At 41.8% G+C, this 26679-nt stretch overlaps 2 protein-coding genes across 2 annotated transcripts; one reads left to right on the top strand and one right to left on the bottom strand.

Annotated features, from left to right (window-relative positions):
- The first annotated feature begins 35 nt into the window (after window positions 1–35).
- LOC113291914 (cation/H(+) antiporter 2-like) lies at window positions 36–3931 on the top strand. The gene is made up of 4 exons (XM_026541396.1): window positions 36–612; window positions 975–1976; window positions 2176–3086; window positions 3198–3931. The coding sequence occupies exons 1-4, from the start codon at window positions 457–459 to the stop codon at window positions 3487–3489; spliced, it is 2361 nt and encodes a 786-aa protein (XP_026397181.1). The 5' UTR covers window positions 36–456; the 3' UTR covers window positions 3490–3931.
- Window positions 3932–3961: 30 nt separating this feature from the next.
- Window positions 3962–5747, bottom strand: LOC113291919 (signal recognition particle 43 kDa protein, chloroplastic-like). Its single transcript, XM_026541403.1, has one exon. The coding sequence runs from the start codon at window positions 5645–5647 to the stop codon at window positions 4064–4066; it is 1584 nt and encodes a 527-aa protein (XP_026397188.1). The 5' UTR covers window positions 5648–5747; the 3' UTR covers window positions 3962–4063.
- Window positions 5748–26679: the final 20932 nt, after the last annotated feature.

Here is a 26679-nt window from a genome sequence, read left to right as displayed (position 1 = left end):
ATCTTAGGTTCGTGTGTGATTATAAAGAATTTTTTTAGCTAAGATGTAAACTTGACACGTAGTTGCTGAAATGGAATTTTGATAAAATTCCCGAAAACAAAGGTCTTCCATTCAAAGTTGCAAGGAAACTTCAGGGAAAAAAAGAAAAAAAGAAGAAGAAATGAACAACTATCTTCCTCTGGTATCTCTGTTGTCATCTGAACAAACAAAAACAGACATCATATACACAAAACCAACAGATAATAATGAAAAGAAGGAGAAATGAAAACATAGAAACACAAGGCGGAGGAGGAGGAGGAAGAGTTTAGAGAGGGAAGAAGAAAGGGCTATTTTACAACACCTTTATCCCCACACCCCCTCAAAAAATTTCTCTATTCTCTCCACAACCCCCCCTCTTCCTTATCATAATCATCATCCTAAAAACTTGATCCTCTCTGTATCTTTAATCTTTCAAAAATGTCGAAGATTCTGAATAGCAAGGGCTGTCTTGGCGATGATCCCTTGTCTTTGGTTCATGTGGGTACAGAGATTTTCTGTTTTCTTGTCTTCTCTCATCTTTTCAACCTCATTCTCAAACCCTTTGGACAAGGCGGTCCTGTTGCCCAAATTCTGGTAATAATCCCTCTCAATTTCTTTTATTTCATGATTTTCTTGTAATTGTATCATTAATACGTGTATTAAATACTTGTAATTTGAGTGACAATGTTGAATCCATAAGTTGTCTTATCAAAATTACCACCTCCAAACATGAGTAGTTCTAATACAGACAAGACACGCATCCTCATCCCTATATTAATTTGAAGCTTCAGCTTTGCATAGCTAGACTGTTGGATGCCAAGATGATTACAATGAAATAAACAATATCAAATTATGCCGTGGTAGGTCGGATTTTAAGTACATACACGCATAGTTAACATGCATCTGTGTTGCGTTGTTCGTCTGTTTGTTTTGTTTACCTTTTCCCTTGTGAACAGGCAGGAGTGGTTCTAGGTCCAACAGCTCTCAGTCAAATTCGTATTTTTAAAACCAGCATTTTTGGTGAAAGTTCAACACAAATCTACAACCAGACCTTGGCTTCCTGTATACGAGTAATGTACATGTTTCTTTTCGGGCTTGAGATGGATGTATCTTATCTAGTACGTAATTTCAAGCTTGGCGCGTCACTAGCATATAGTAGTCTACCAATGTGCATAGTATTAGCAGTCTGTTTCGGCTTGGTGTTAAGCCATCAAACAAGTATGGAGGGTAATCCGTTCAGATTTATGTGCTTCCTCGCGTTGTTGTTCGCTAACACCTCTTCTCCAACAGTAATCAAAGTGGCAAGTGAACTTAAGATTGAGACATCAGAAGTTGGCAGGTTGGCCATCATTTCAGCATTAATCAATGAGATATCAACCTTGCTACTACTAGCGGTCTTAACCACCTGGGGTGGGGGTGCTTTGGGGTTTGGTGGAGTGGTTAACGGAATTTTCTTATGTTCATTGTTCGTCGTTGGGGGAGTTATTCTAAATATTTTACTAGCTAGGTATCTCAACCAGAGAAATCCACATCGCAAGCATCTCAGGAACATTGAGGTTGTATCAGTTTTGTTGCTCATGTCAGTCATTTCGTTATATACCGAGTTGAAGGGTTACAACAGCACCATTGCTTGTTTTATCTTCGGTCTGATGTTCCCTAGAGAAGGGAAAACATATAGGACATTGGTACACAAAATGAGCTACCCTGTGGAGAACTTTATACTGCCAATCTTCTTTGCCAACTTGGGGTTTCAAGTAAATCTGCCGGATATTGACCTGAAAGGTTACCTCATAATCATTCTCGTCGTCTTCGTTAGCATCAGTTGCAAGTTTGGTGGTGCTTTTGTGAATACTTATTTCTTAAATATTACCCCCAAAGACAGCATTTTCCTTTCCCTCTTGTCAAACGTCAAAGGTCATGCTGATCTCTTGATCATAAGTGCAGCAGCTACTAGGCATGTAAGTCTTCCTATCCTATTGTTAATGTATTCTGTTTTTGAGTAAATGCATCATCCCGTCACCCCCATTGTTAAAGTGTAATGAATCTAGCACCTCGTTTTAAAACAGGACATCCATTTATCTGGTTTTTTGTTTAATCTTGAAATATGATTTGGCAGTACTTTACTGAATGTTGTTGGGTTTATTCCTCTCTCGTCAGAAATGGAGCATCAAAGACTACAATACCTTCATAGTCACGGTGGCTGTTAACACAATCATAGTGGGTCCGTTTTTGGCGTTCATGGTGAGAAAAGAAGGAAAATTTATGGCTTTTAAGCACGTTGGCTTGGAATCTCAAAAGCCAGAGACTGAAATACGAACCCTTGCCTGTGTACATGGACCACGCCATGTGCCAACACTGGTTGGTATTATCGCTGCAGCAGCGGGAACTCGTAAATCTCCTTTCACCGCTTATGTGATGCATCTAGTAGAACTCACTGAAAAGAACTCAGATTTATTGTACAACCAACACGAAAGCGGATTACTCAGCGATGATGAGGATTACGGTGGGAATGACGAATTAGAGATCAATGATGCCATTGATGCTTTTGTTGCGGATACGCGTGTGCCGATTCACCAAGTGAAAATAGTAGCACCCATTACTACCATGCATGACGAGTTGTGCAGCAGTGCAAAGGATTTAAGAGTGTCAATTGTAATGCTACCATTTCATAAGCATCAACGTGTAGATGGAAAGATGCAGACAAGCAAGGAGGGAATCAGAATCACTAACCAGAAGGTCCTTCGCGCTGCTCCTTGCTCGGTAGGCATCCTTGTGGACAGGGGTTTTTCTCCAATTCAAGAATCTGAATCAGAGAGCAAGCTTCAAGTAGCTACTTTGTTTTTTGGTGGTCCTGACGACCGCGAGGCATTAGCTTATAGCAGCTTGATGGCCAGGCATCCTGACGTGAAATTGACGGTATTTAAGTTTCTACCTTCAACGAGGAAAGAACTACAAGCCAGAATTAACATGGAATCAAATGAAGAGGAGGATGAGGTTCTAATGGAGATAATGACTCATGTGACTGAGAAGGATGCGGACGAAGCCTTCCTAGCTAATTTCTATAACAGGTATGCTTCAGGGATTTCACCGACTTCAAAAATATGCTGTATCACACACATCCTTGATCTTTGACGAGCTAATATTGATGCAACAACATATATTTTGGTTTTCTTATGTAGGTATGTGACATCCAAGGATGTGAACTACGTGGAAAAATATGTTGAAAATGGTTCTGAAACAATGGCGGTTTTGAGCGCCATGAAAGACAATTATTCACTTTTTGTAGTTGGTAAAGGTGGTCGAGGACTCTCACCTCTAACGACGGGAATGAGCGACTGGGAAGAGTGCCCGGAGCTCGGAGTTGTTGGAGATGTCTTAGCCTCTTCAGACATGGTCATGAGTGCCTCAGTCTTGGTTATCCAACAACACAAGCCTCCTAAGAACGAATTCATCGACAATCATCTACCGTAGTAGCTCTTTGGTTGGACTCGCTACGGGTATTAGTTCCATTTTTATGGACATCCTTTTCTACCTCTACCCCTTCACGAATCATTCGGATTCCGCGAGGAGAGAGGCCCTCGGGTGTCAGAATATGGTGCAGAAATCACTTTAACACTTGAAAAGAAACTTGGTGTTAAGATTTGAGCTTTCATGGTTCAGTAAAAGAATCAGGGTACTCGGGGAAGAAATGAAGACTAAACGATCATTATGATGTTAGGGAGAAAGAACGTTTGAAATGGAGATGCATGGAGATGATTTTAGTTGTCTGGAACTGTTCATATATGATTACGTACTATATAGAGTTTTCAGGTAATTGTAGGTAGAGTTAACTTTGCAGATCGCATTGTAGTTTTGTACAAGGCAAATTTCATATTGTCATTAGGGATGAATACACTACCAAATTCTTCTATGCTGCACAAACTTCCATTTACGAGGAGAAAGGACTTCAATTCTGCAGTGACATAATATAATGCAACGATTACAACAACCAGAACCTCAAAATTACACAGAATATACGCAATTACTGACATCAACACCATTGCATTTACTTTATCTTTAGGACTTCAATCTCGAAAACCAGTGGTGAATTGGGCTGTATTCCCCATGTTGGAAATCCACTTGCACCATAACCATACTCAGGAGTGCAATGGAGACGAGCAACTTCTCCTAGCTGCATATCCATAACACCTTCATCCCACGCTTTTATAACCAAACCTTGGCCGATCTGAAATGTAAAAGGTTTCTGTCCAAAATCCTTTGTGCTCCAAAACTTTCTAGACATATCACCGTCTTTACCATATCCAGTGCAGTGCACTGTGACAGTCTGACCAGGGGAAGGTTTTGGACCATACCCTGCCTTCAATACTACCTTCTCAACTCCCTTCTTTTCAACTTCTGTCTCCATCGCAGGCGAAGTATCTGCCTCCTCTACAGCAACAACCTCTCCACCATTTTTCACTTCAAATTCTTTGATCAAATCAGGATCAACATTTTCTTCTGGCTCCCAAGTAGCTTCTTCAATATCACTCCACTTGACCAAAAACTCTCTTTTCTTCTCAACACCTTCTCTACAATCAAGAATTTCTTCAGCCACAGCATATTCTAAACCGTCTTCGAAATCCTTAACTAGATCCTCACCAATCAATCCAGCTTTCACCCATTCTTTCTCATCACTATCTTTCCATTTCACCAAATACTCAACCTTATCATCTTGGCCTCTCTTCTCTAAAATCTCTTCCACTTCTGCAAACTCATATATTGCGTCTTCTAACACCTTAATCACATTCTCAAGTCCCAACCTTCTTGCAAACTGTACTGCACTCCCTTTTGGTGTTGCATTCAGAACTTCTTTAGCTAAATCTAATGGTGTGCGTCCTATCTCATCTTCTATCTCTGGGTCTGCACCTAACTCGATCAAAACACGAACTACATTTGGTTTGACATATCCTGCTGCCATATGTAATGGTGTTAGTTGCCCACGTATGTCTTTGTGATTGACATTCGCACCAGCTGATGCTAATATCCGCACACATTCTTCTGAGCCAAGTCCAGCAACAAAGAGTAATGCAGTACGACCATCTTCATCTACTGCATCAACATATCTCTCTAGTGTTGCCACTTCTTCTTCTTCGTCTTCTTCATTTGGAGTGGGCTGAATGAGATTTTGCAAGGCAACATCATCTGCTTTTTTAGCTGCAGTCCACCAAGGAGTTTCATACTCTGCAATAACATCTTTAGCTATAAATGAAGCTGGAAGCCATGATGGAGTATGACCGTCTTTCCATTCAATCAAGTATTCCATTAATCCTCCGCCTTCTTCTGCATCTCCTCCCTCGATGCTGGCCGCAGCTATTCTACTGCCAATGATTTTCTTAACTTCACCAAAAGATTCATCTTCCTGGGGTGTTGTTTCTTGATTGATCAATTCTTCTTGATCGACAAAAAATGATGATTGTTTATCTTCAACTGCATAAGTTCTAATTAGTCGATGAGAGATGGATGTACTGAGACTCAAAGAGAGAAATGAATGTGAAATTGTTGCGGGTTCATGTGAATTCAGAGTGGGTTTGGTAGAAGAACGGTTTTTGAGAGTACAGTAGAGAGGTGGGTTTACTGTTAGAGCTTCCATTGTTGTGTGACAATGGAGCACTGGTTATTGTTGGTGGGAAGGTGTTCTCAGGGGATTGAATGGCTGAGGAATAAGGAGGTTCATGTTCGTTTCAAGGGATTTCATTATCCACGCTGAGAATGACAGACATACTGGATAGGGAGATAAGAAACCCCATCCTGAACTATTTGGGCCTTCCGTTTAACTATTTGGGCTTCATACAACCTCCCGTCACACTGTGGGAGCTAGCCATAAGTCGTTACCTTAACGGCTTAGTTGCAAGGAAAGGGATGCCGAAGGCAGGGCTAGTGATTGGAGTGAAGTCGTAAGAAGGTATCTACTGGAAGGTGTGTTTCGATCACCTTCTTTTCAGGGAGAACTAATACTTGATTGGTATTATTGGTTGGACATTACTTCACACCTAAAGAGAGGCGAGCATGTTGTGTCTCAGCTTAATGCTGATACTTTTGATCCTTTATCAGTTAACCAAATTGGTAATACGGTTATCAAATAACCAAAAATTAGTCATGATAGGGCTAGGCTCAATGGAATTCCAGTCTTGTAGGCTGTTTGGGTTTTAAGAAGGATCTTAAATTTGATGTTGCGAAGCAATAACTTATCTGGAGTTGTTCAGTTTATACCTTTGTTGAAAGGTCTTTTCATAATTAAGTTGCAGAATGACACTGATAATAATGGGGTTAACTATGATGGTTATTGGAAGATCTGCTACCAATTACTGAAGGTTCAGGATATGACGCCTAGGTTTGATCCGAAATAAAAAAAACTTCCTGAGCTTTGGAATGGTGCAGGTTGCCTGGATTACCAATTGAGTTTTGGGATGATGAACTTTTATTAAGGCATTATCTAAGCCCGTTGTTGTTGACGTTAGAACTTTGAGGCATGAATATGGTTATTTTGCTAGTGTTTTGATGGTGTAATTACCTAAAATCGATGAGAGGATAAAAGTGGGATTCTAGGGTTTCTGAAAGTGAGTTACCGGAGGTTGAGCACGAACAGTCTTCGCCTAAACCACGCACAGTGACCGTTCAAAGGCTGCTTCAGTCACATGAAAGGAAGCTTAGGTCCGGTCTTAGGGAGCGAAGCAGATGAAGAGAGACATCAGAGAATTATAGGGTTTGAAAGTTGTGTTTTATCTTAGAAAAATATATGACCTATTTATAGCTGAATTCTCTAATCTCATGTCGGTGAAGATAGGGATTGCTTGTTGCGCGTAGCACTTCTCGCGTCTCTTCAATAATAGATATACATAAAATAGGCAAGTTTATCTCTTTATTTCACCGCCTTTACTCTCTTCTGCGGTGAGAAATAAGCTGGGTATTTCTCACACGCGCCATAGATCGCCAGACCAAAACCCTAATTGATATCCCTCCAATTGTGTGAAGCTGAGTCAGCCTTTGTGATGGTGTGTTGAGAGAGAGAAATATTCTATTTGGCTGAGTTGGCCAAGATAGAGAGATATTCTCTGATTTGTGAAAATAACTAGGATGAGTCACGTGAAAAGACATGAAATATCTCAGAAATCGTGTGTAGAGTGTGAGAGAAGCTGAGGTTGAGCTCGGTCTCTCCATGGCCGGTCACATATGACACGTGGAGACCGTATTATTGCTTTTGGGTCTCTTTGTTGAGCATGCGCATCTCAAGAGAGCTTATCCACATTTTTTGATAAACATGTACAGTTCATGCCCAATTTACTTGCCGTGAATCTGTTCGAGACGCTGAGAAATATGCTTGATCCCTAGGTGAGGCTTGTGCCCGAGTCTTACACATGTGTAAGACTCTTAGGACGAGCTAGCTCAACTCGGATAAGTCCATCTGAAGCTTGGTTGTTACGATTGAGGCTGTCTGAAATTTAGCCGACGCGAGTGAGGTTGTCTGAGACTTGGCTGACGCGATTGAGGTCGTCTGAGATTTGGATGACGCGACTGAGGATGTCTGAGATTTGGATGACGCGATTGAGTCTTCCCGAAGTCAGCTGGGACATGTTCGGGATAGAAAAGAAATCTTGCACGCCTAATAATGTCTTTGAGAAATTTCGGCTCACTTGTGTTTGACTAAAGTATCTTGCAAAGATGTGCTAGGAGTCATTTGTGTATGTATTGTGGTGCCAACATGTCCAGTGTATCTCGAAAGGATGTTTTAGGAGTCTGTCGAGGGCCCATGGGAAGAATAACCAGAGTATCTCGGGGGGGGGGGGGGGGGGGGGATGTCCTAGGAGTTATTCGGAAGCCTCAGTAAGTCGAGTCACAACCTAGAGTAGACATGACCAGTGTATCTCGCGACAATGTACTAGTGTTTGAGGGTGAAAACGATTTCTTCTGATTTTGGTAATTTCGTGTGTATGGGTGAGAAACGAGTCTAAACCCTAAACAATGTACTGCAAGGGAGTACTTCGATTCGAGAGATCAATCTGTACAAATCCGGCCTAAACCAAGAAATGGCCGTTTCGGACTTGCTCGGTCACAAAGTGAAGGAGATGGGTTGGTCTTAGGGAGGGATGCAAAGAGAGTGTTGAGACCAGAATAGTTGATTCTGGAAGAGTGGTTGTTTGACGACTTGTATCCGAAAGTGAAACGCTAGCAGATTGGAAAGCTAACAAGTGACTTCTGAGTGTTGTATTCTCCTGACCAGAACTTGTCCTTTGGTGGAAATAGGTGAGACCTATTTATACAAGTCGTGGCAAAACGTACCCTTGGTCTCGTAAGAAGTGGAAACGGTTTGAGTAATGCAGGAGAATGGTAACGGGTAACGTCTGGAATTGATGTTTCCATAATGAAGAATACGTTTCACCATTATTTCTTGCCGTTACTAACCACCTCACTTTTATGACACTTTCTTATAACGGGCGTATTGCACGTACCACGCTGTAAACCTCCAGACCAATACCCTGATGAGCATCCCCCAGTTTGTGACATGTTTTAATGTCTCGAGTGTTTTTGCGTAGCACGTTGCTATTGTTTAGAAAGTTAAGCTTGGGAGGCTTGCCGGCTCGGTGGTGACCTTCGACGGTCGAGACTTTGCATCTCAAGAGGAAGGGCAGTCGTCGATTATGGATACCTTCCGTTGGCGGCTAGCGGCATGGCTGCATGGCCAGCATAGCCTTGGCGTGGCCAAATTAGGGTTTGGCACCGTGACCAAGAGTTGGCATCATGCGGCTTGGAAAGGAGTTGCTGGCATGGTGCGGCTTGGACGGAGCCATTAGCATGATCGGCTTGGAGCCGTTGGTGTGATGCGGCTTGGACGGAGCCGTTAGCAGTGTCTTTGGTCAAGTGGCGTGGCAGGGTTGGCACACCTCTGGCACAGTGGCATGGCTGGCATGGTTAGCATGTCATTGGCGCGTTTTAGGCGCGGCCAAATTAGGGTTTTGGCATCTACCGTGGAATTTGGCATTGGGCCAGAAGTTGCTACGCGTTTGGCGGCGATCTTGTACGGCTGAGATTTGCATCTCAGAAGGAAGGGTGGTCGTTGATTGTTGCAACCCTCCGTTTCCGCAGCCAGTGACATGGTGGCCTGGCTGGCTTGGCTTTGGCATTGTTTAGGCGCGGTCAAAATAGGGTTTGGCATAAACCGTGGAATATTTGCCTTGGGTCAGAAGTTTCTACGCGTTTGGTGGCAAACTTGTACGGCTGAGATTTGCATCTCAGAAGGAAGGGTAGCCGTTGATAGTTGCAACCCTCCGTTTTGGCAGCCAGTGGCATGGTGGCATAGCCGGCCTGGCTTTGGCATTGTTTAGGTGCGGTCAAAATAGGGTTTGGCATAAACCGTAGAATTTTGGCCTTGGGCCAGAAGTTGCCACGCGTTCGGTGGAGAACTTGTACGGCTGAGGTTTGCATCTCAGAAGGAAGGGTAGCCATTGATTGTTGCAACCCTCAGTTTTGGCAAAAAAATACATGGTTTTGGCATGGCTGGCATACCTTTGGCGCGGAGACGTGGCTGGCATGGCATGCCATTGGCACGGTGGTGCGGCTGGCATGGTTGGCATGCCTTTGGCGGGGAGGCATGGCTGGCATGGCATGCCATTGGCACGGTGGTGCGACTGGCATGGATTGCATGCCTTTGGCGGGGAGGCGTGGCTGGCATGGCATGCCATTGGCACGGTGGTGCGGCTGGCATGGCATGCCATTGGCACGGTGGTGCGGCTGGCATGGTTGGCATGCCTTTGGCGCGGGAACGTGGCTGGCATGGCATGCCATTGGCACGGTGGTGCGACTGACATGGTTGGCATGCCTTTGGCGCGGAGACGCGGCCGGCATGGCATGCCATTGGCACGGTGGTGCGGCTGGCATGGTTGGCATGCCTTTGGCGCGGAGACGCGGCCGGCATGGCATGCCATTGGCACGGTGGTGTGGCTGGAATGGTTGGCATGCCTTTGGCGCGGAGACGTGGCTGGCATGGAATGCATTGGAACGGTGGTGCGGCTGGCATGGTTGGCACGCCTTTGGCGCGGAGTCAGCACTGAGGGCTATGCCATGGAGCATAGTATATAAAAAAGAGGTGCCCTGGTAATTTTCTCCTAGAAGTATTGAAAGGCTCAATAAAGGCGCTAGTGGAGTGTTTGATACTCATGGATCTGTTTCTTTGTAGAGTGACGTCATATTAGACTAAGGTTTTACAATTTTAACCCTAAGCTAAAAACCACCATCAACATTAAGGCCCCTGCTTAGCTCGGAGCAAGAGCATTGTTGCGAGGTAAGCATAAGATGGTGACAGTAAATGACAAAATCGAAGCGGCAAGTCAGGAAGAGATGGTCAGAAAGATCCGACTAACCTTTTTGGGAGATAAAGAGAATCCATGACTCTTGCGTTGGCTGTTTTTGTGCAAATTCGGTTCGCGGTGCTGCCGGATAGGCAGCGAAATGGTAGATGTGGTCACTGGCTGTGATGCAAATAGTTGGCATCAGCTTGGCTTGGCCGCGTGCCGTCTTGACTAGGCTAGGGAACACAGAGTTGTTGGCTTAGCGAGCTGTTGGCGTTGCGGGCTTGGCTTAGAAAGCCGTTGGCATGGTGCGGCTTGAGATGGATCCGTTAGCAGTGGATCGGCTTGGGATGGAGCCATTAGCATTGGATCGACTTGGGATGGGTGCTGGCTTGTCGTGGCGCGGACTGTCGGCTTGGCGTGGCGCGGACTGTCGGCTTGGCATTACTTGCGGGCCCGGTTGCCTCTTTCCATGTGTGGCTCAGATAGGAAATCCTTTCCTTATTCAAATCCCAAAGTATCATGTTCATATGAAAGGTGTTAGCTCTCCTACTCATGTTATACCGCCGGTTTCACTTCCAAGTTTCAGTGCTGGCAGTAGAGCAGTAGCAATAACGCGGGCCAGCGTGTTCCAAACACGTACTTCCACGTTTTTTTTATCAAACCCTAATTGACCCGTATAGAAAAATATCTTTTCCAGCCGATATCACGCCTTAATTTACGACCAGTAGAAAGTTTTCCTTTTTCGGATTTCATCGCTCTGCTGAATATAAGAGGCGATCTTGAATCCTTCGTTCGTACAGATCGTCTTGAATTCACAGGTATCGTCTCGTGTTTTCTCCTGGTTTCTCACTCTGTTTTCTTGTTCATGTAGATTGCTGGTTTAGATAGCGCAAAAACTTATCCCCTATTTTGATTCCGTAGTATATAATGGGATCTTCCAGTGACAACCGTACCTATGACTCTTCGGAGAGAAGCTTCGGGATCGACGAAAACTGGTCTTCTTCTTATGAGGAGGCATTGGACAGAATTAATTCTCCGTTTCGTGAAGCTGGCGAAATTATTCAGGACATGCCTTCCACATATTTATATGGAGTGCGGATGCATGCTCAATCTTTCATGACTCTGGTGGATATGGAGGAAAAGCGGGGAAATGATGAAGCATCCTATCGCGTTGAGATACCTCAGGGCAACCAAACTTCTCCACAGCCAAGTGCTAGGGATGAATGGTTTTCCTCTTGGTTGAAACAACGGAAGACTGAGTCCGTGAAACTTCTAGGGGAGAGCCAGCTTAATTTCCCTGTCCAAGATGGTGTCATAATCCTTGATTCTGATGCGGATGAACTGGGACATCCTCGAAAGGCCGTTGAAAAAGCTTCCAAGGAAGACGCCGATGTGGTTGACGAAATTGAAACAGCTTTCGGAGTGGACGTCGGAACTGCTGTTGGGGACGTTGGAGGTGCTGTGGCGGCATATGATGAGACGGTCGTCGAAGTGGGTGTTGGACATGAGGCGGGAATTGTTGCTGCTTAGGCGGTTTCCAGGTGGGATGTTAGAGTTGTCGTTACCGAGGCGGCTTCTGAATGGAACGTTTGTTGCCCGAGAGATTGTTAGGGAAGTGCTTGAAAGGGCTCTGACAGAGGCGTTGGCGATCCGGGCGTCTGCTTTCGATGACCAGTTTCCCTTTTTGCCGTTTCTCTTTGGCGTGTAGCCATTTTGATGTTTCACAGACTCATTTTCATCTTCTTTGTATTCATGGAGAAGTTAGGGTTTCGCCAAATAACATCCCGCTTATTTAGTTTTCATGGTTTCGCTTCTTTGAATAAAACCTCTTTTTCGAAAGGATCCAAAGCCTTCACCAAAATAAGTTGTTTGATATACCTTTTGTGTCGTCTGATGATTCCTTGCGTATCCTTCCCTTCAGAGCTTCGAATAAGGTATTTTTGCAGGGTTTCGTTGTTTTTTTTTGGGATTCAGGAAACTCGTTTGAAAGGAAAAGTATGTTTTTTTAGATAGGATTCAAAACCCTAATTAGAAATTAAAACAGTGCATTCATCTCGGAGGAAATACAAATATTGAGCGGAAAGAGAAGTCGCTGAAGAAAATGCTAAAGGGAAAAAACACTGGAGGAGAGAGTAGCACAGTTCCTTAGGTATTGAAGGGCTTGAGCCATCGTGAGTGGACCGTCACGCCTTCCAACTTGTCAGCATTGATGAGTTTGCAGTAATCACCTAAGAGGACGTCTGCCACCAGATATGGCTCATCTTCCCTTTCTTCGGGTGAACCAGTTCGGACAGCTATCCTCACTTTTATGTTTCCTACTTGAAATGAGGTCGCTTTGATTACCACATCTCCAATTTGAAATGAGCTTGAGTGTTGCGTAACCGTTTGACTCCTGGTCCCATCATCTTTGACTGCAGCTTCCAGATCCTTGGTGAAGCGTTTAAAAGGCCCAGCGCCCCACTCACATCTCTTAAATGTGTCCGTGCTGATAATCGGATCGAGTCCCCATGACGGGTTAAGAGAAGGAATGGTTGGTTGCGGAGAAGGTTGTTTGACCGGACTTACTTGTGTCTGGAGTCTATGAGCGAGCGGTGACGGGGTTTCCTCGGGTAATCGGATTCCATTGGTAAGTTGTTGATACGACAGCAGGTTGGACGGCTTGTTGGAAACTCTTTCGGGCGTCGATATTGGCAGGGGGATGCTCCCAGTTTGGCTTTGTTTTTAGATACCCAAGAACGCCCCAGGATCATGTCATAACTTGAAAGTTCTTTGAAGATGTGGAATTTTCTATGCTTTATATTGTCTCCCACCTTGATCCCGAGGTTAATGTAGCCGTATGCGTTCATTGCTCCCCCTTCCGAATTCTTGACCACAGATGGGGAGTGAGTAGCCTCTTGCTTTAAAATTCCCGCAGCCCTCAGAGTATTGATGGTAATGATATTAAAGTTAGAGGCTGCATCGATCAATGTGTTGTCGAGCTCAGAGCCCCTTAGATAGGTCGTGGTTAGCAGTCCCCAATTGTGTTTTTCAGCGTTGTTCCCTGAAAAAGCCTGGGCTTCTGGTGTGGCCTCCATAACCGAAAAAAGTCGTTTGCCCGACACAACACGATTGAGGGTCGTGAAGATATCTTGACGCTGCGTCTTGGAAAGGTAGAGTATTTCACACACATGTTGCATCATGGATTATACAGTTTCGTGCACGGAGTCCCCAGAGATCCCGCAATTCCTAACTGGAAGTTGATATTTATGTACTCCCTCATTTCCCGGCTGAAGTTCCCATGCCTCTACCTTCTCCTTGAAGATATGTTTTAGTTTGTTACAGTTCCTGGTCGGGTGGTGAACGAACAGGTGATAGCGGCAGTATTTGGGGTACTCCATATCTGCTTCGGTCGGTGGGCTCTAGGAGGTGGTAGTATGATGACATCTTCTTGGATCCATGCCTCTAAGAGTTCGATCACTTCCTCGATCGGGAACGGGAAATCTAAGACATCTTCTCCAGATTCATGATGACGCATAGGAGTCTTAGCGGTGCCCCCCCGTGGCGGAGCCACCCGTTGTGCTGGTGCCGCGCGCTTAGGTTGTTGATCTACCGCTGGGTCCTTCCTTTTTCCTTCTTCGTCTACTACGCTTACGGAGGAGGGACCAGCGTTGTATTGCTTGTAGACGAGACGTCTACTTCGTTGAGTTTCACGTGCGTCTTCACTTATGACTGGCCTTGTTCTTTCTAGTAATGCTGGTGTCGTCGTGGACGATCGTTTGGCAGCCTCATGGAGTTCAGAGAACGTCTGGAACCGCAGGTTCTCTAGTAAGGTGCGATAGATGGGAGCCATACCATTGATGCAGGAATTCACCAGTTGTTGTTCGGTCACGTTCGGGTCATGACAATCTAGCGCTTGAATCTTAAATCTTTAGACAAAATCATTTGGATGTTCGTTATCTCGTTGGAACATCCTTCCTAGATCCGAGAAGGTAACTTGTTTAGACACGAAGAAATAGTTCTTGTAGAAAGCCGTAACCATGTCACCCCAGTTGGGGATACTGTTTGGTGCGATGTTGTTGTACCACGTGTATGCTCTTCCGGTAAGCGACTTTGAAAACTCCCTCAGACGGAGGACGTGATTGTATTCGTGTTCGCCTAGGGACTCCAGGAATCGAGAGACGTGTTCGCGTGCGTTCCCGGTGCCGTCGTATAGAGTGAATTGAGGAGAAGAGTATCCTCTTGGAAGAGGAATTCTTTGTATTTCAGGCGGGTAAGGGGGTTGATGTTGATACATGTCTATATCATTGCTTTTCACTCGATCCCGAAGGAGTTGCTCCAGATCTTCTCGTGTGACAAAATTGGACGGATGAGTTCTTTCCAATGGGGTTCCGGTGCAGTTTCTTCGTCTGCAAAGGTATGTCCTGCTGAGGTGCTGGCGCCGGGGGTATTGAAGGTGTGCCTCATCGACTCTAGATGACGCGACTCATGTGGTAGCCGCTCTGTTAGGGTCTTGAGAAAGGCAAGTACCTCTTTTTGAGTCGAAGCCATGTCTGTCTGGGCCCTAGCGAGAACTTCCTGCCTTTCCATCAAATCAGCGATGGTGATATAGGTCGGCTTCCTCTGGCTCCTCCGGTTTCTCGTCCTGACAGCGGAGTAGCTGTAGTCCTAGTGATGGTCGGAGGCGCTATACTTGACGAAACATTAGGGTTTGTAGCAGTAGCCCTGGCCCTGGTGACTGGTGGTGTAACACCTGAAGGTGCACTTTCTGTGTTACTAGGATTGGTAGGCGGAGTAGAAGCGTTAGGGGTGGCAGCAGATCTGGCCCTGGTGATTGGCGGTGTGACGCCTGAAGGAGTGCTTTCCGTGCTACTAAGATTAATAGGCAGCGTGTTAATGCCGCTGGGAGGGGTGTTAGTAACATGGATGGTTTCCGCGCTGGTGTTCTCAGGGTTTGTTGCTGACCCGGATCTAAGCTCTACCATATTGAGTTCAGAATCGAAAGACGAAATTGAAAGCTGAAAAATTGATATTGTAACCGAGAGATTAATCACCCACTGTGGTCTCCAATTGTTTGATGGTGAAAACGATTTTTGCTGATTTTGGTAATTTCGTATGTGTGGGTGAGAAATGAGTCTAAACCCTAAACAATATACTGCAAGGGAGTACTTCGATTCGAGAGATCAATCTGTACAAATCCGGCCTAAACCAAGAAATGGCCGTTCCGGACTTGCTTCGGTCACAAAGTGAAGGGGAAGGGTTGGTCTTAGGGAGGGAAGCGAATAGGGTGTTGAGACCAGAATAGTTGATTCTAGAAGAGTGGTTGTTTGACGACTTGTATCCTAAAGTGAAACGCTAGCAGATTGGAAAGCTAACAAGTGACTTCTGAGTGTTGTATTCTCCTGACCAGAACTTGTCCTTTGGTAGAAATAGGTGAGACCTATTTATACAAGTCGTAACAAAACGTACCCTTGGTCTTGTAAGAAGTGAAAACGGTTTGAGTAATGGAGGAGAATGGTAACGGGTAACGCCTGAAATTGATGTTTCCATAATGAAGAATACATTTCACCATTATTTCTTGCCATTACTAACCGCCTCACATTTATGACACTTTCTTATAACGGGCGTATTACACGTCGCACGCTGTAAACCGCCAGACCAATACCCTGATGAGCATCCCCCAGTTTGTGACATGTTTTGATGTCTCGAGTGTTTTTGTGTAGCACGTTGATATTGTTTGGAAAGTTAAGCTTGGGAGGCTTGCCGGCTCGGTGGTGACCTTCGACGGTCGAGATTTTGCATCTCAAGAGGAAGGGCAGCCGTCGATTATAGATACATCCCGTTGGCAGATAGCGGCATGGCTGCATGGCCAGCATAGCCTTGGCGAGGCCAAATTAGGGTTTGGCAGTGACCAAGAGTTGGCATCATGCGACTTGGAAAGGAGCTGCTGGCATGGTGCGGCTTGGACGGAGCCATTATCATGATGCGGCTTGGAGACGTTGGTGTGATGCGGCTTGGACGGAGCCGTTAGCAGTGTCTTTGGTCAAGTGGCGTGGCAGGGTTGGCACACCTCTGGCAAAGTGGCACGGCTGGCATGGTTAGCATGTCATTGGCGCGTTTTAGGCGTGGCCAAATTAGGGTTTTGGCATAAACCGTGGAATTTGGCATTGGGCCAGAAGTTGCTACGCGTTTGGCGGCGATCTTGTACGGCTGAGATTTGCATCTCAGAAGGAAGGGTGGCCATTGATTGTTGCAACCCTCCGTTTCGGTAGAAGTGGCATGGCCGGCCTGGCTTTGAAATTATTTAGGCGCGGTCAAAATAGGGTTTCACATAAACCGTGCAATTTTGGCCTTGAGCCAGAAGTTTCCACGCTTTTGGTGGCGAACTTGTACGGATGAGATTTGCATCTCAGAAGGAAGGGTAGCCATTGATTGTTGCAACCCTCCGTTTTGGCAGCCAGTGGCATGGTGGCATGGCGGGCCTGGCTTTGGCATTGTTTAGGCGCGGTCAAAATAGGGTTTGACATGAACCGTGGAATTTTGGCCTTGGGCCAGAAGTTGCCACGCGTTTGGTGGAGAACTTGTACGGCTGAGATTTGCATCTCAGAAGGAAGGGTAGTCATTGATTGTTGCAACCCTCCGTTTTGGCAGCCAGCGACATGGAGGCATGGCCGGCATGGTTTTGGCGTGGCTGGCATGGCTGGCATGGTTGGCATGCCTTTGGCGCGGAGACGTGGCTGGCATGGCATGCCATTGGCACGGTGGTGGGGCTGGCATGGTTGGCATGCCTTTGGCGCGGAGACACGGCTGGTGTGGCATGTCATTGGCACGGTGGTGCGGCTGGCATGGTTGGCATGCCTTTGGCGTGAAGGCGTGGCTGGCATGGCATGCCATTGGCACGGTGGTGCGGATGGCATAGTTGGCATGCCTTTGGCGCGGAGAAGTGGCTGGCATGGCATGTCATTGGCACGGTGGTGCCGCTGGCATGGTTGGCATGCCTTTGGCGCGGAGACGTAGCTGGCATGGCATGCCATTGGCACGGTGGTGCGGCTGGCATGGTTGGAATGCCTTTGGCGCGGAGACGTGGCTGACATGGCATGCCATTGTTACGGTGGTGCGGCTGGCATGGTTGGCATGCCTTTGGCGCGGAGGTGATGCTAGTCAGCACTGAGGGCTCTGCCGTGGAGCATAGCATATAAAAAAAAGGTGCCCTGGTAATTTTCTCCTAGAAGTATTGAAAGGCTCGATAAATACGCTAGTGGAGTGTTTGATACTCATGGATTCGTCTCTTTGTAGAGTGACGTCATATTAGACTAAGGTTTTACAATTTTAACCCTAAGCTAAAAACCACCATCAACAACTAGGAATCAGTCCTTGATCTCAAATAGGGTGAGTCGTGCTTATAGGAGATACTTATGTCTCCGCTATGGGTCGTAAGTCCGTCGGGGACGTTTTTACGCATCTACAGAGCCTACATGACCAGCAGTATCTCGTCGAGGATGTATATTAGGAATCATGGCATCAGAACCATCTGGGTCTCACGAAGACATGCTGGAATTGTGGATATTCTGGTTCATAAGTCTGCAGGGGATATTTTACGCTCTACAAAACCTATGTGACCAACAGTATCTCGTCGAGGATGTGCGCTAGGAATCACGACATCACGACTAGCTGTGTCCCGCGAGGATGTATATTAGAAATCGTGGTTTTGGGTTCCTCGAGGGCCAGGGGATTAATTTCTCCCGTATGAGTTGAGTTTTTTCCCATGGTCTTGAAATGACACTTTTGTTCCTATCCAAATTTCACCATCAACAGTTGGATATATATTTTTCTAAAGATATTCCATATAAATTTATTATTGAACCTAAAGGTGAAGAGGGTTTTTGGCAGTATGCTGAGCTGCTAAATCTCCAAAATACTGCAAGCACCATGGATTTGTTGGTCACTTTAAGCTGGAGTGCAGATTAAAGATACAAGATGATAAAAAAGAAGCAGCTGAGGTGGAGAAGAACCTTGTTAAGAAGAAATCTCTTCTTGAAGACCTTGATAATATTGAGAGGGAAAGGAGGACAAAGACACCATTAAATGATGGAAAAAATAATAGAAAACATCAGAAGCTAATGATGATATTGATTCTCAAAAGCTTTTGAGAGCCAAAAAATTAGAAGATGAAGTAGATATAGCTCATGCTAAGTTAGCCGAAGCTATGAATAAGTTGGCGGAGGCAAAACAAGATGATATATCTTATAAGGAAGCATCAAATGTTTTGGATGAGTATGTAAGCAGATGTTCAGACGTTTAAATTTTTGCAGAAAAATGACCTTTGTAAAATCCAAAAAAGAAGTGAAGGAATTGGCTGCACCTACTGATAATGCTTTGGAAAAACAACATGTTGCAGCTGAATTTATAGCTAACGCTAGGCAAGCTATTACCGAGAGAACACCTAAAGCAGAAGAACCTAAGAAAGAGGCATCCAGAGTCGCGGAGGCCAAATTACGACCACAAAATTCTAATGAAACTTGGCTAAAGATATACAACAAGCTCTGGATTATAAGAAATATCTGGTACTTGAGCATATTTCTGATGGGAGATATTTTATTACTCTATCAAAAATAATAAGGAGAACAACTCCTAGTTTGGAGGCCCCAATTGTTGGCTTGAAAACTTTTAGAGCATTGCTCGGTTGGATCCACCAAGCGTTGTTATGTCAAGATTGGTTGTCATATTTATCTCTAAAACTCGAGGCTGCTTGATTAGATTATTAGAGTCAACTTTGTTAGGTTAGACTAGGAACATTAGAAATGTTGAGACAAACTCGTGTTACTCTAAAATACCTGAAGACGCAGAGTCATCAACATACACATCATCCTTTTGTTCGAGGTTCAGACTTGACTTGTTTCTATTTATATCTACGTTTCTTTCAAGTCATTTATATTGAAAACATAACATACGAAGTTATATTTATTTATTTCTAGTACTGTTGACTTGATCATTCTATTATAACCAAAGTGTCAAGGAAGTATACACAAGTTGTTTCATACAACTTTGAAATATCGTATTATGAAGTATAACATTTACTTTTTGAACTTCGTAAATACGACATAACACTATTTGGTAATTCATTACTAGTTTACTGTGTTTAATTTTAGGTTGATTCCATGCCTATGAAACTATGTTTAACTACATTAGTTTAAGGAAGTAGAGTCAGTGTAGTAAAAATCGCTCTCCAAGACCGATTACTCGTCGAGTAGTCACTACTCGCTATATGATCGATGCGATTTCTGGTTCCAGGCTATTTCTGATTTTTAGCGATGCGGCAAATTTTACTGATTTAATTTGACCAATTTTTGAGCAAAACGAGTTGGCTTTACAGGCACCAATATCAGAAAAGAATTTTTTTTTGTAACCCTGCAAATGAGATTATCAAATGTAAAAACCTCTAAAAGCATGATAAATAGTTTCAATATAACAATGTTACACACTTGATTACATGATAGTATTAAAATTTAAATTTTAATTAGGTACACGTCATGACTCATGAGTACCAATATATAAGTCTCGAGTGAATAGGTTCCAGGTATTAGTCCGATTGGCAATTTTCAAGTCCGAACTCATTGCTCCTCGCTCCAACCTCCCTAACCAAGTAGGATCGAGAAGCGATTTCGACTACTTTGAAGTAGACTTGCGAAAATTGTTTCGTAGTTGAGAGGAATCAAAGGATCTATTTTAGGACCGATCTTTTAAACAAGGATCTACTCTAGAACCATCCCCAGGGATCTATAGCTGGACCGATCCCTATCTGAGGATCCATACCAGGACCGATCCCCCATTTGGTGATCCATAACAGGACTAATCCCTATTAGATTAACCATTTTGAAAATATATTTCCGATTTATTTATTATTATTACTTCAAAAGTTTGCATATATATCCGAATATGTTTGGTTAACATCACAATATCGACATAGCATTTGAACATGTTCTGAACTCTTATTTCTTAATAGTATTTTCCCTGGACCCTGAACCTTGATACTCAAGTTTAGATCCCAAACCGACATATTCTAAAATAGCTTTTGATATTCACAATTTATATGTCTTAAATTTTTCAGTAATTAAAGCATATATATTAGTAAAATATACTTGTATGCTAGCTAATATTGAGTTGTCATCCATGAGATATTTCAGTATATTAGTTGGAATTATACGAAACCAAAAATTGGTATTTATTGCATATCTTTTGATATTTTCGGATTTGGAAATTCCTTGGTGTATAAATATTGAAGTTTGTTCTTTATACAAACTTATCTCAGAAGATACATACTTCATTTTGCAGTCAATGTGGGAAGCCGACTAGCAGTATTACTTGTAATACTCACTTGGAGATGAGAGTATCCTGATTACGTGAAATATATTACGCCTGATTCATTTAAAGATTCTGTGAGATTAAGAAGCGTCTAGAAGTACCGAGACGAGATTTCACCGAGGATCTTGCAAAGGGCCGAGATACGTCCGAGATCTCATTGAAAAAAGAAGACTTTTCTTAAAAATTAGTATTATTTCTATACATTTGTACAAGTTCAACTTATGTATGTATAATACAAAACAGAAGGGGTTTTTTGAGTCTTTGACAGTCAGATAACATTTTGAAAGAAAAGCGTTGTATTTGACCATCTCAGTCTCATCTAAGGCTGCACAAGAACCGGCCTGTAACCGATATACCGTACTAGAAACGAAAAAACCGGTCTGGAACCGAACCGGTACTGGTGAAGGGGGTACAAGGAACGTGAATGGAAATGAGAACCGGTGTGGGGAGGGGTTGATAGACACATTTTTGTGTCTAATTTGTCCTCAATGTCCATATTGTTGGAACTCTATTTTTGTACTAATATTGTGTTTTTATGTATTTTTAGGAAATAAACATTTTTGGAAAATTCGGCTCGAAAAGTTGATTTTGGCACCCGGAGGACAAGTGTTATTCGGACTCTCGCTTTTGGATAAGGGGTAACCTAATTACTAAGGGGCACCCTCAGGTCACCCCCAAGGAAGCTGCTATTCGCACCCCTACTCTGGATAGGGGGATACCAGTTTCTTCCCCATTTGAAACGATTTTGGCGGGAAATTTCTAAACAGTTCTGGCAGAATTTCGATCGTCAAAATGAAGGGGTTATGGGTCGATTCAATGGCTGAAATTTGGTATAGAGATGTGATATATGTTAAGGAACATAGTATGGGTGACATGATCGATCAAATTTGGCTGGAATTTTCGGTATGATTCACACACCCAAAACAGAGCACGTGGACTGTAACACGAGCAAAATTGAAGTTCTTGTGTGCATGGGGGAGTTCTGCTGGCGTTGGAAGAGTGTTGAGGCGTGAATAAGTCGAATTGGAGCGTGCTGGACCAGAAAAAACGCGTGAAAAGCTAAAACAGGAAAGAAAATATCCGAAAATATTTTCTTTCACTGCCGAGGATTTGTGGAGTTATGGAGGAGATTTGATGCATGCTTCGGGTTTAAATAGAGTCCTTGGAGGTCAGAGAAAGGTTGTCGAGAGTCTCGGGGGCTGAGGAGAGCCAGAGAAGAAGAAATTCGAGTTTTCCCAAACTCGGTTTCTGCTGCTGATGATGATGATGAACATGAAGAACGCGAAGAACGGACCTGCAACAACAGTCGTTTTTCTACAGTAATAACGACTAACACCCGTGGGTCGTAATCAGGCAGTCTTATTTTCCACAGCGTTTGCGACAGGGCTTCAACAGTCTTATTTTGTCACTGAGGGTCGTAGTTCTCTGGTTTTATTGTATTTCTCATATTCTCATTATTTGTAAACCATTTTTGAGCCATAATAAATTACTTTGAGAGCATTTTTACTATGATGAGTTAAACCCCAACACTGGGACGACGGAGGAGGCCGAGCTTCATACATGGATAATTTTATTAATTCTTTTTAAGACTTTTGCATTAAAAAATAATTGAAATATGATTTGATTAAATTGGATGTTATTTGATTAGATGGGTCATGCTTAGCTTAGGTGATTTGATGTTCCATGCTTAACATTTACAATCAATGTTTTGAGAATCTACTTTGGCAAAATAAGAGTCCATATATGTTTTGAGCGATTATTGTTGAGAATAAATCATTGAGCCCTATGTTATGAAGATTGGCCGAATCATTAGTCCCAGTACCTCTCACCATTGTTAATATTTTTGTATATATAATTTTATCAAATCTTTAAATTTAATCTTCACAAGTCCGAGAGTTTGAACCTCATTACTAAAACCAATCAAAAACTTTAATCAGGGGTACAGGTACCGGTTCCAAGCAAATTCCTGGAGGTACGAGACCAAAATACCCGGTGAATAATAGCCGTATATTTTTTTATTAAAATTAATCATGGCCATCGATCATATCTGAGTATCGACTACATCACTCATTCTTTTTTTTTTCTCGGACCCAAAGAACAACACTACTCAAATACCAACGTTCACTTATTCTTCTTCTTCACCATCTCTATCTTTATCAGATTCACCACCACTTCTTATTCACCACCACCACCACCACCATCATCAATTACCAACAACAAGTCCACAACAGGTAATTCATTCATCTGATTTTGGATAATTTCAAATTTGTTTGATTAACTTAGGATTCTTGATTAAACTGTTTAATTGCATGTTTGAATCTGAAATAGGGTTACAGCGGTGAACAGTTTGAGAAGAAGATGGTGGTGCTACTGTAGAAATTCAACAGAAGATAGAGATGGTTGTGGTAGAAATTGATATATGTTATTGAAGGAGTATTCAAAGTCAAGGATGAGAAGATCTGTTGCCGAGAAGAAACAAAATTCTAATGGGTTCGAAGATTGGGTTGGAATCAAGATTTAAAGGCAGCAGATTGAGTTTGAGTTTCGCTGTGAATGTGGGTATGAAATTAGAACTCAGATTGAAGAATTGTTGCAGTGAACAAGGTAGTTTCCATGGAATAAGAATGGGTTCTTTCAGAAATTATGTTTCAATTTAGCGAAATTGGGATTTTGATATGAATCAGTAAAACAAGTTTTGTTTAATTGATTCACTAAACTAGGGATTTCTTTATTTTTTATTTTATTTTTTTTTGATTTAGATGACTTGGGTATTTTATATGATTCAGTTAATTAGTGTTTTGTTGTTAAGATTTGTGGTTATCATCTGCCATATTGGAGATTGTTGTTGCTATGAAAACATTGAAGAAAACAAGATGTTGCCATGTTGAGGCTGTGATTTTGGGTGAAGGTTGCATAATATGTGGTTTTACTGGAATTGATAGGTGAAGAGAATTATCTGATCATGTTAAACTTATGGATGATTTGTTTTTTTTTTGTTTTTTTTTTTGATAACTGTAATAGGTAAAAATCCGGTACCGGACCCGTCTTACCGGTACATGTACATGTACAGGAACTTACAATAGAGAACCGATGAATAGGAGGTACAAGTACCGGGTTCTTAGGAAACCCGGACTGTACCGGCCCATCTCATCCCAGAAAAAGACATCGGACGGATGTGATTTGTAACCTCCTTCAACTATGGATGTATGCGTTGATAACTCTCATAATTATTTCCTCACCAATTAAAAAGATTAATGTGCCAACAAAAAAATCCTTACCAATTAAACGCTACAACTATATAAAACTCATATTTTATATTAAAAATAAAATAAATAAATAATCGAATTGGCTCACCTTCATCAACCTACAAATAACAAATAACATTAGAACTTTTGCGGTTACAACATGTAAAACTACATATAATTGTGATCTATCCAAATAATGAAAAATTCATTTTCATTTGATTTTTTTTTTGAAACAATCGAAAAATAAAAATAAATACATATAATTGTGATCTATCCAAATAATGAATCATCATAACTTTTCACTTCAATCATAGGCATAATTTTAATTTTAGTAAAAATGAAATGTTATTTTAAAGCTTATAACTGACTTAGCTAGGACATATAGACTCGCAAGCTTGCATTCTTTGTAGCCTTTCAAATGGGAATAAAATCTAGCTTGGAATCACATTCCTTTTCAAAGCTACATTGACACTGAAACCTCAATCTTTTCATAAACCTCCCTGACTTTTTGAGTGGTTTCCTTTTTCCTCTGCATCTACTATTTTTTTTTTTATCTTCTTAATCCTGATTGTCTTTTCCTCCATAACAACGCAATTAAGCATAGTCATCTAAACCTTCAATTACTGACTCATCACTATCACCAAATCCTTCTTTACTATCATGATTCACCTCTATCTTTTGAACTCCTGATTTGGTGTTGCAAATATCGAACATGGAAAACGTGCAGAGTGTTGTTATATTTTTATCCGGAAATGGTTGTAAATATCGATGAAGATTCAACATAATGGTCTGAATACAACACAAAACAGTATCAAGGATCACCAATCTGTGAGGACCGAATAGAAAATATTATTTTTGGGCAAAAAATAACAATTACCTGACATTTTTATCAAATTATTATTTTTAATCAATTATAAGTGTAACCGAATTTATAATTATTTGGATGATAAATTTCTAAGATTTTCATAGCTACAAGTTTTCATGGGCCAAAATAAGTTTTATCATAGTTTTTATTATTTATTCAAATCATTATGACCAAAAATTATTTCGTCTAATGCCGTGCCGTTATGACTCGTGTTATTTGTAGTAGTAAACAAAATGCTTGGCATACATATTATACGTATAAAATTTTAAAAATAAATACTTCGAGATAAAGTTTTCTCAATGTCTCCCAACAGACACGAACTGAGATTTGAGATTGACTACATTGAAAACGGGCACTATCCGTATCTGAATCTGAAAACTTCATGCGCTATCCGAGTTCGATTCGGATACCGAACAGATACGAAGTTTTTCACTTTGAATTCGCATCTGAAAGTTTATCCGGATAGCGGATAATTCTCTGATCTGGAATCAAAAGAAAACAATAAAATGTTTGTATTTTTGTAACAAATTAATATTGCATATTGAAAATTAATTATGATGAAGGTATTTGTAAATTTATACTATAATACAAAACAGAAGGGGTTTTTGAGCTTGAACGGATGGATAACATTTTGAGACAAACATTGCATCCGACCATCCCAGTCTCATCCCAGTTAAAGACATCCGACGGATATAAAAGTTGTAACCTATTTTGTTATGAATTTAAATTAAATGGATTTCTTCATTTAAATAAAATAAATACAATACGAATTTCTTTTAAGAGTATCCTTTATGTCTTTTAAGGTTATAAGAAATTCGTATTGCATTTATTTTATTTACTATTATTTAAAAATAAAACAGTCAAGCTTTGTTAATCAAGTAGAACTGAAAAAATAAAATACTCTGGTAGTCATGTTTCGACCTCCCTCATTTTGGATGTTTGTAGGAAGAAACCGGAGGTGGATCAAAAATTATTTTTCAAGATAAATCCAATAACACGTAAGAATCCTTTATCAAATAAACTAAATAACAACTATTTACATTTTTTTTATTTAGTAAAATGAATTGGTATTAAAATGCAAATGGATGTTAAACAGATTAATGATACAATCTTAAAAATATTGTGTGGAATATTAATCCAAGTTTCTTCGAGCTTATGTTGTTTTGGTTTTTCTCATCAAAAATAAAATAAGATAACACGATAAAACAATTTGATTAGCAAGATTTAATTTCAGTAAATTACTCTTAAATCAACTGCACTTTAAACCAACTTTAAAAATTATTTATATCAAACTTCCAACTTCACAAGTTCTTATACGTGGAATATATCCTAACAAGATTTTGAAACCTAATTAAATATGATTGTTATTTGGATACATGTTGAATTACTATTTTCTATATGTTTTTGTTAGATATTTACTAGAACTCTATGTTAGTCTCATGTCGCGCCGTTACAACACGGGTTATTTCTAGTTTATAAACATAAAGGGAAAAAATAAAATCAAATGCTATATATACTTTTCTATTTTAGGTTTTGGATATTTCGGATACAAATGCCTTCGTATCCAAATTTGTATTCGGTTAGTCATATTTTCAGATAAAAAAAATCAGGATACATCTATTAACACCTTTAATACGGGAACTTAATCCGACAAAAGGAAGTTGTTTCTATAGTAATCTACACTACAAATATGAATCAAGCTCAATCTACAAGATCTACACTGCAGGATTGAAAGATAAAACCTCAAGAGAGGCAGATAAACAAAACCAAAACAATTTTATTCAATAAATGCAAGAGAAAACAACATTCTCAACATATTAGGGCTTCACCCATGTCACATGTGCCAGCTACAGTCTAACATTGTTAACTACACCGGTTTGACTTTACA

The sequence above is a fragment of the Papaver somniferum genome, chromosome 1, assembly GCF_003573695.1.
Source record: "Papaver somniferum cultivar HN1 chromosome 1, ASM357369v1, whole genome shotgun sequence".
In the NCBI taxonomy this organism is placed as follows: domain Eukaryota; kingdom Viridiplantae; phylum Streptophyta; class Magnoliopsida; order Ranunculales; family Papaveraceae; genus Papaver; species Papaver somniferum.
The sequence above is the reverse complement of the archived record's forward strand: the minus strand, read 5'-3'. Positions and strand labels throughout refer to the sequence as shown.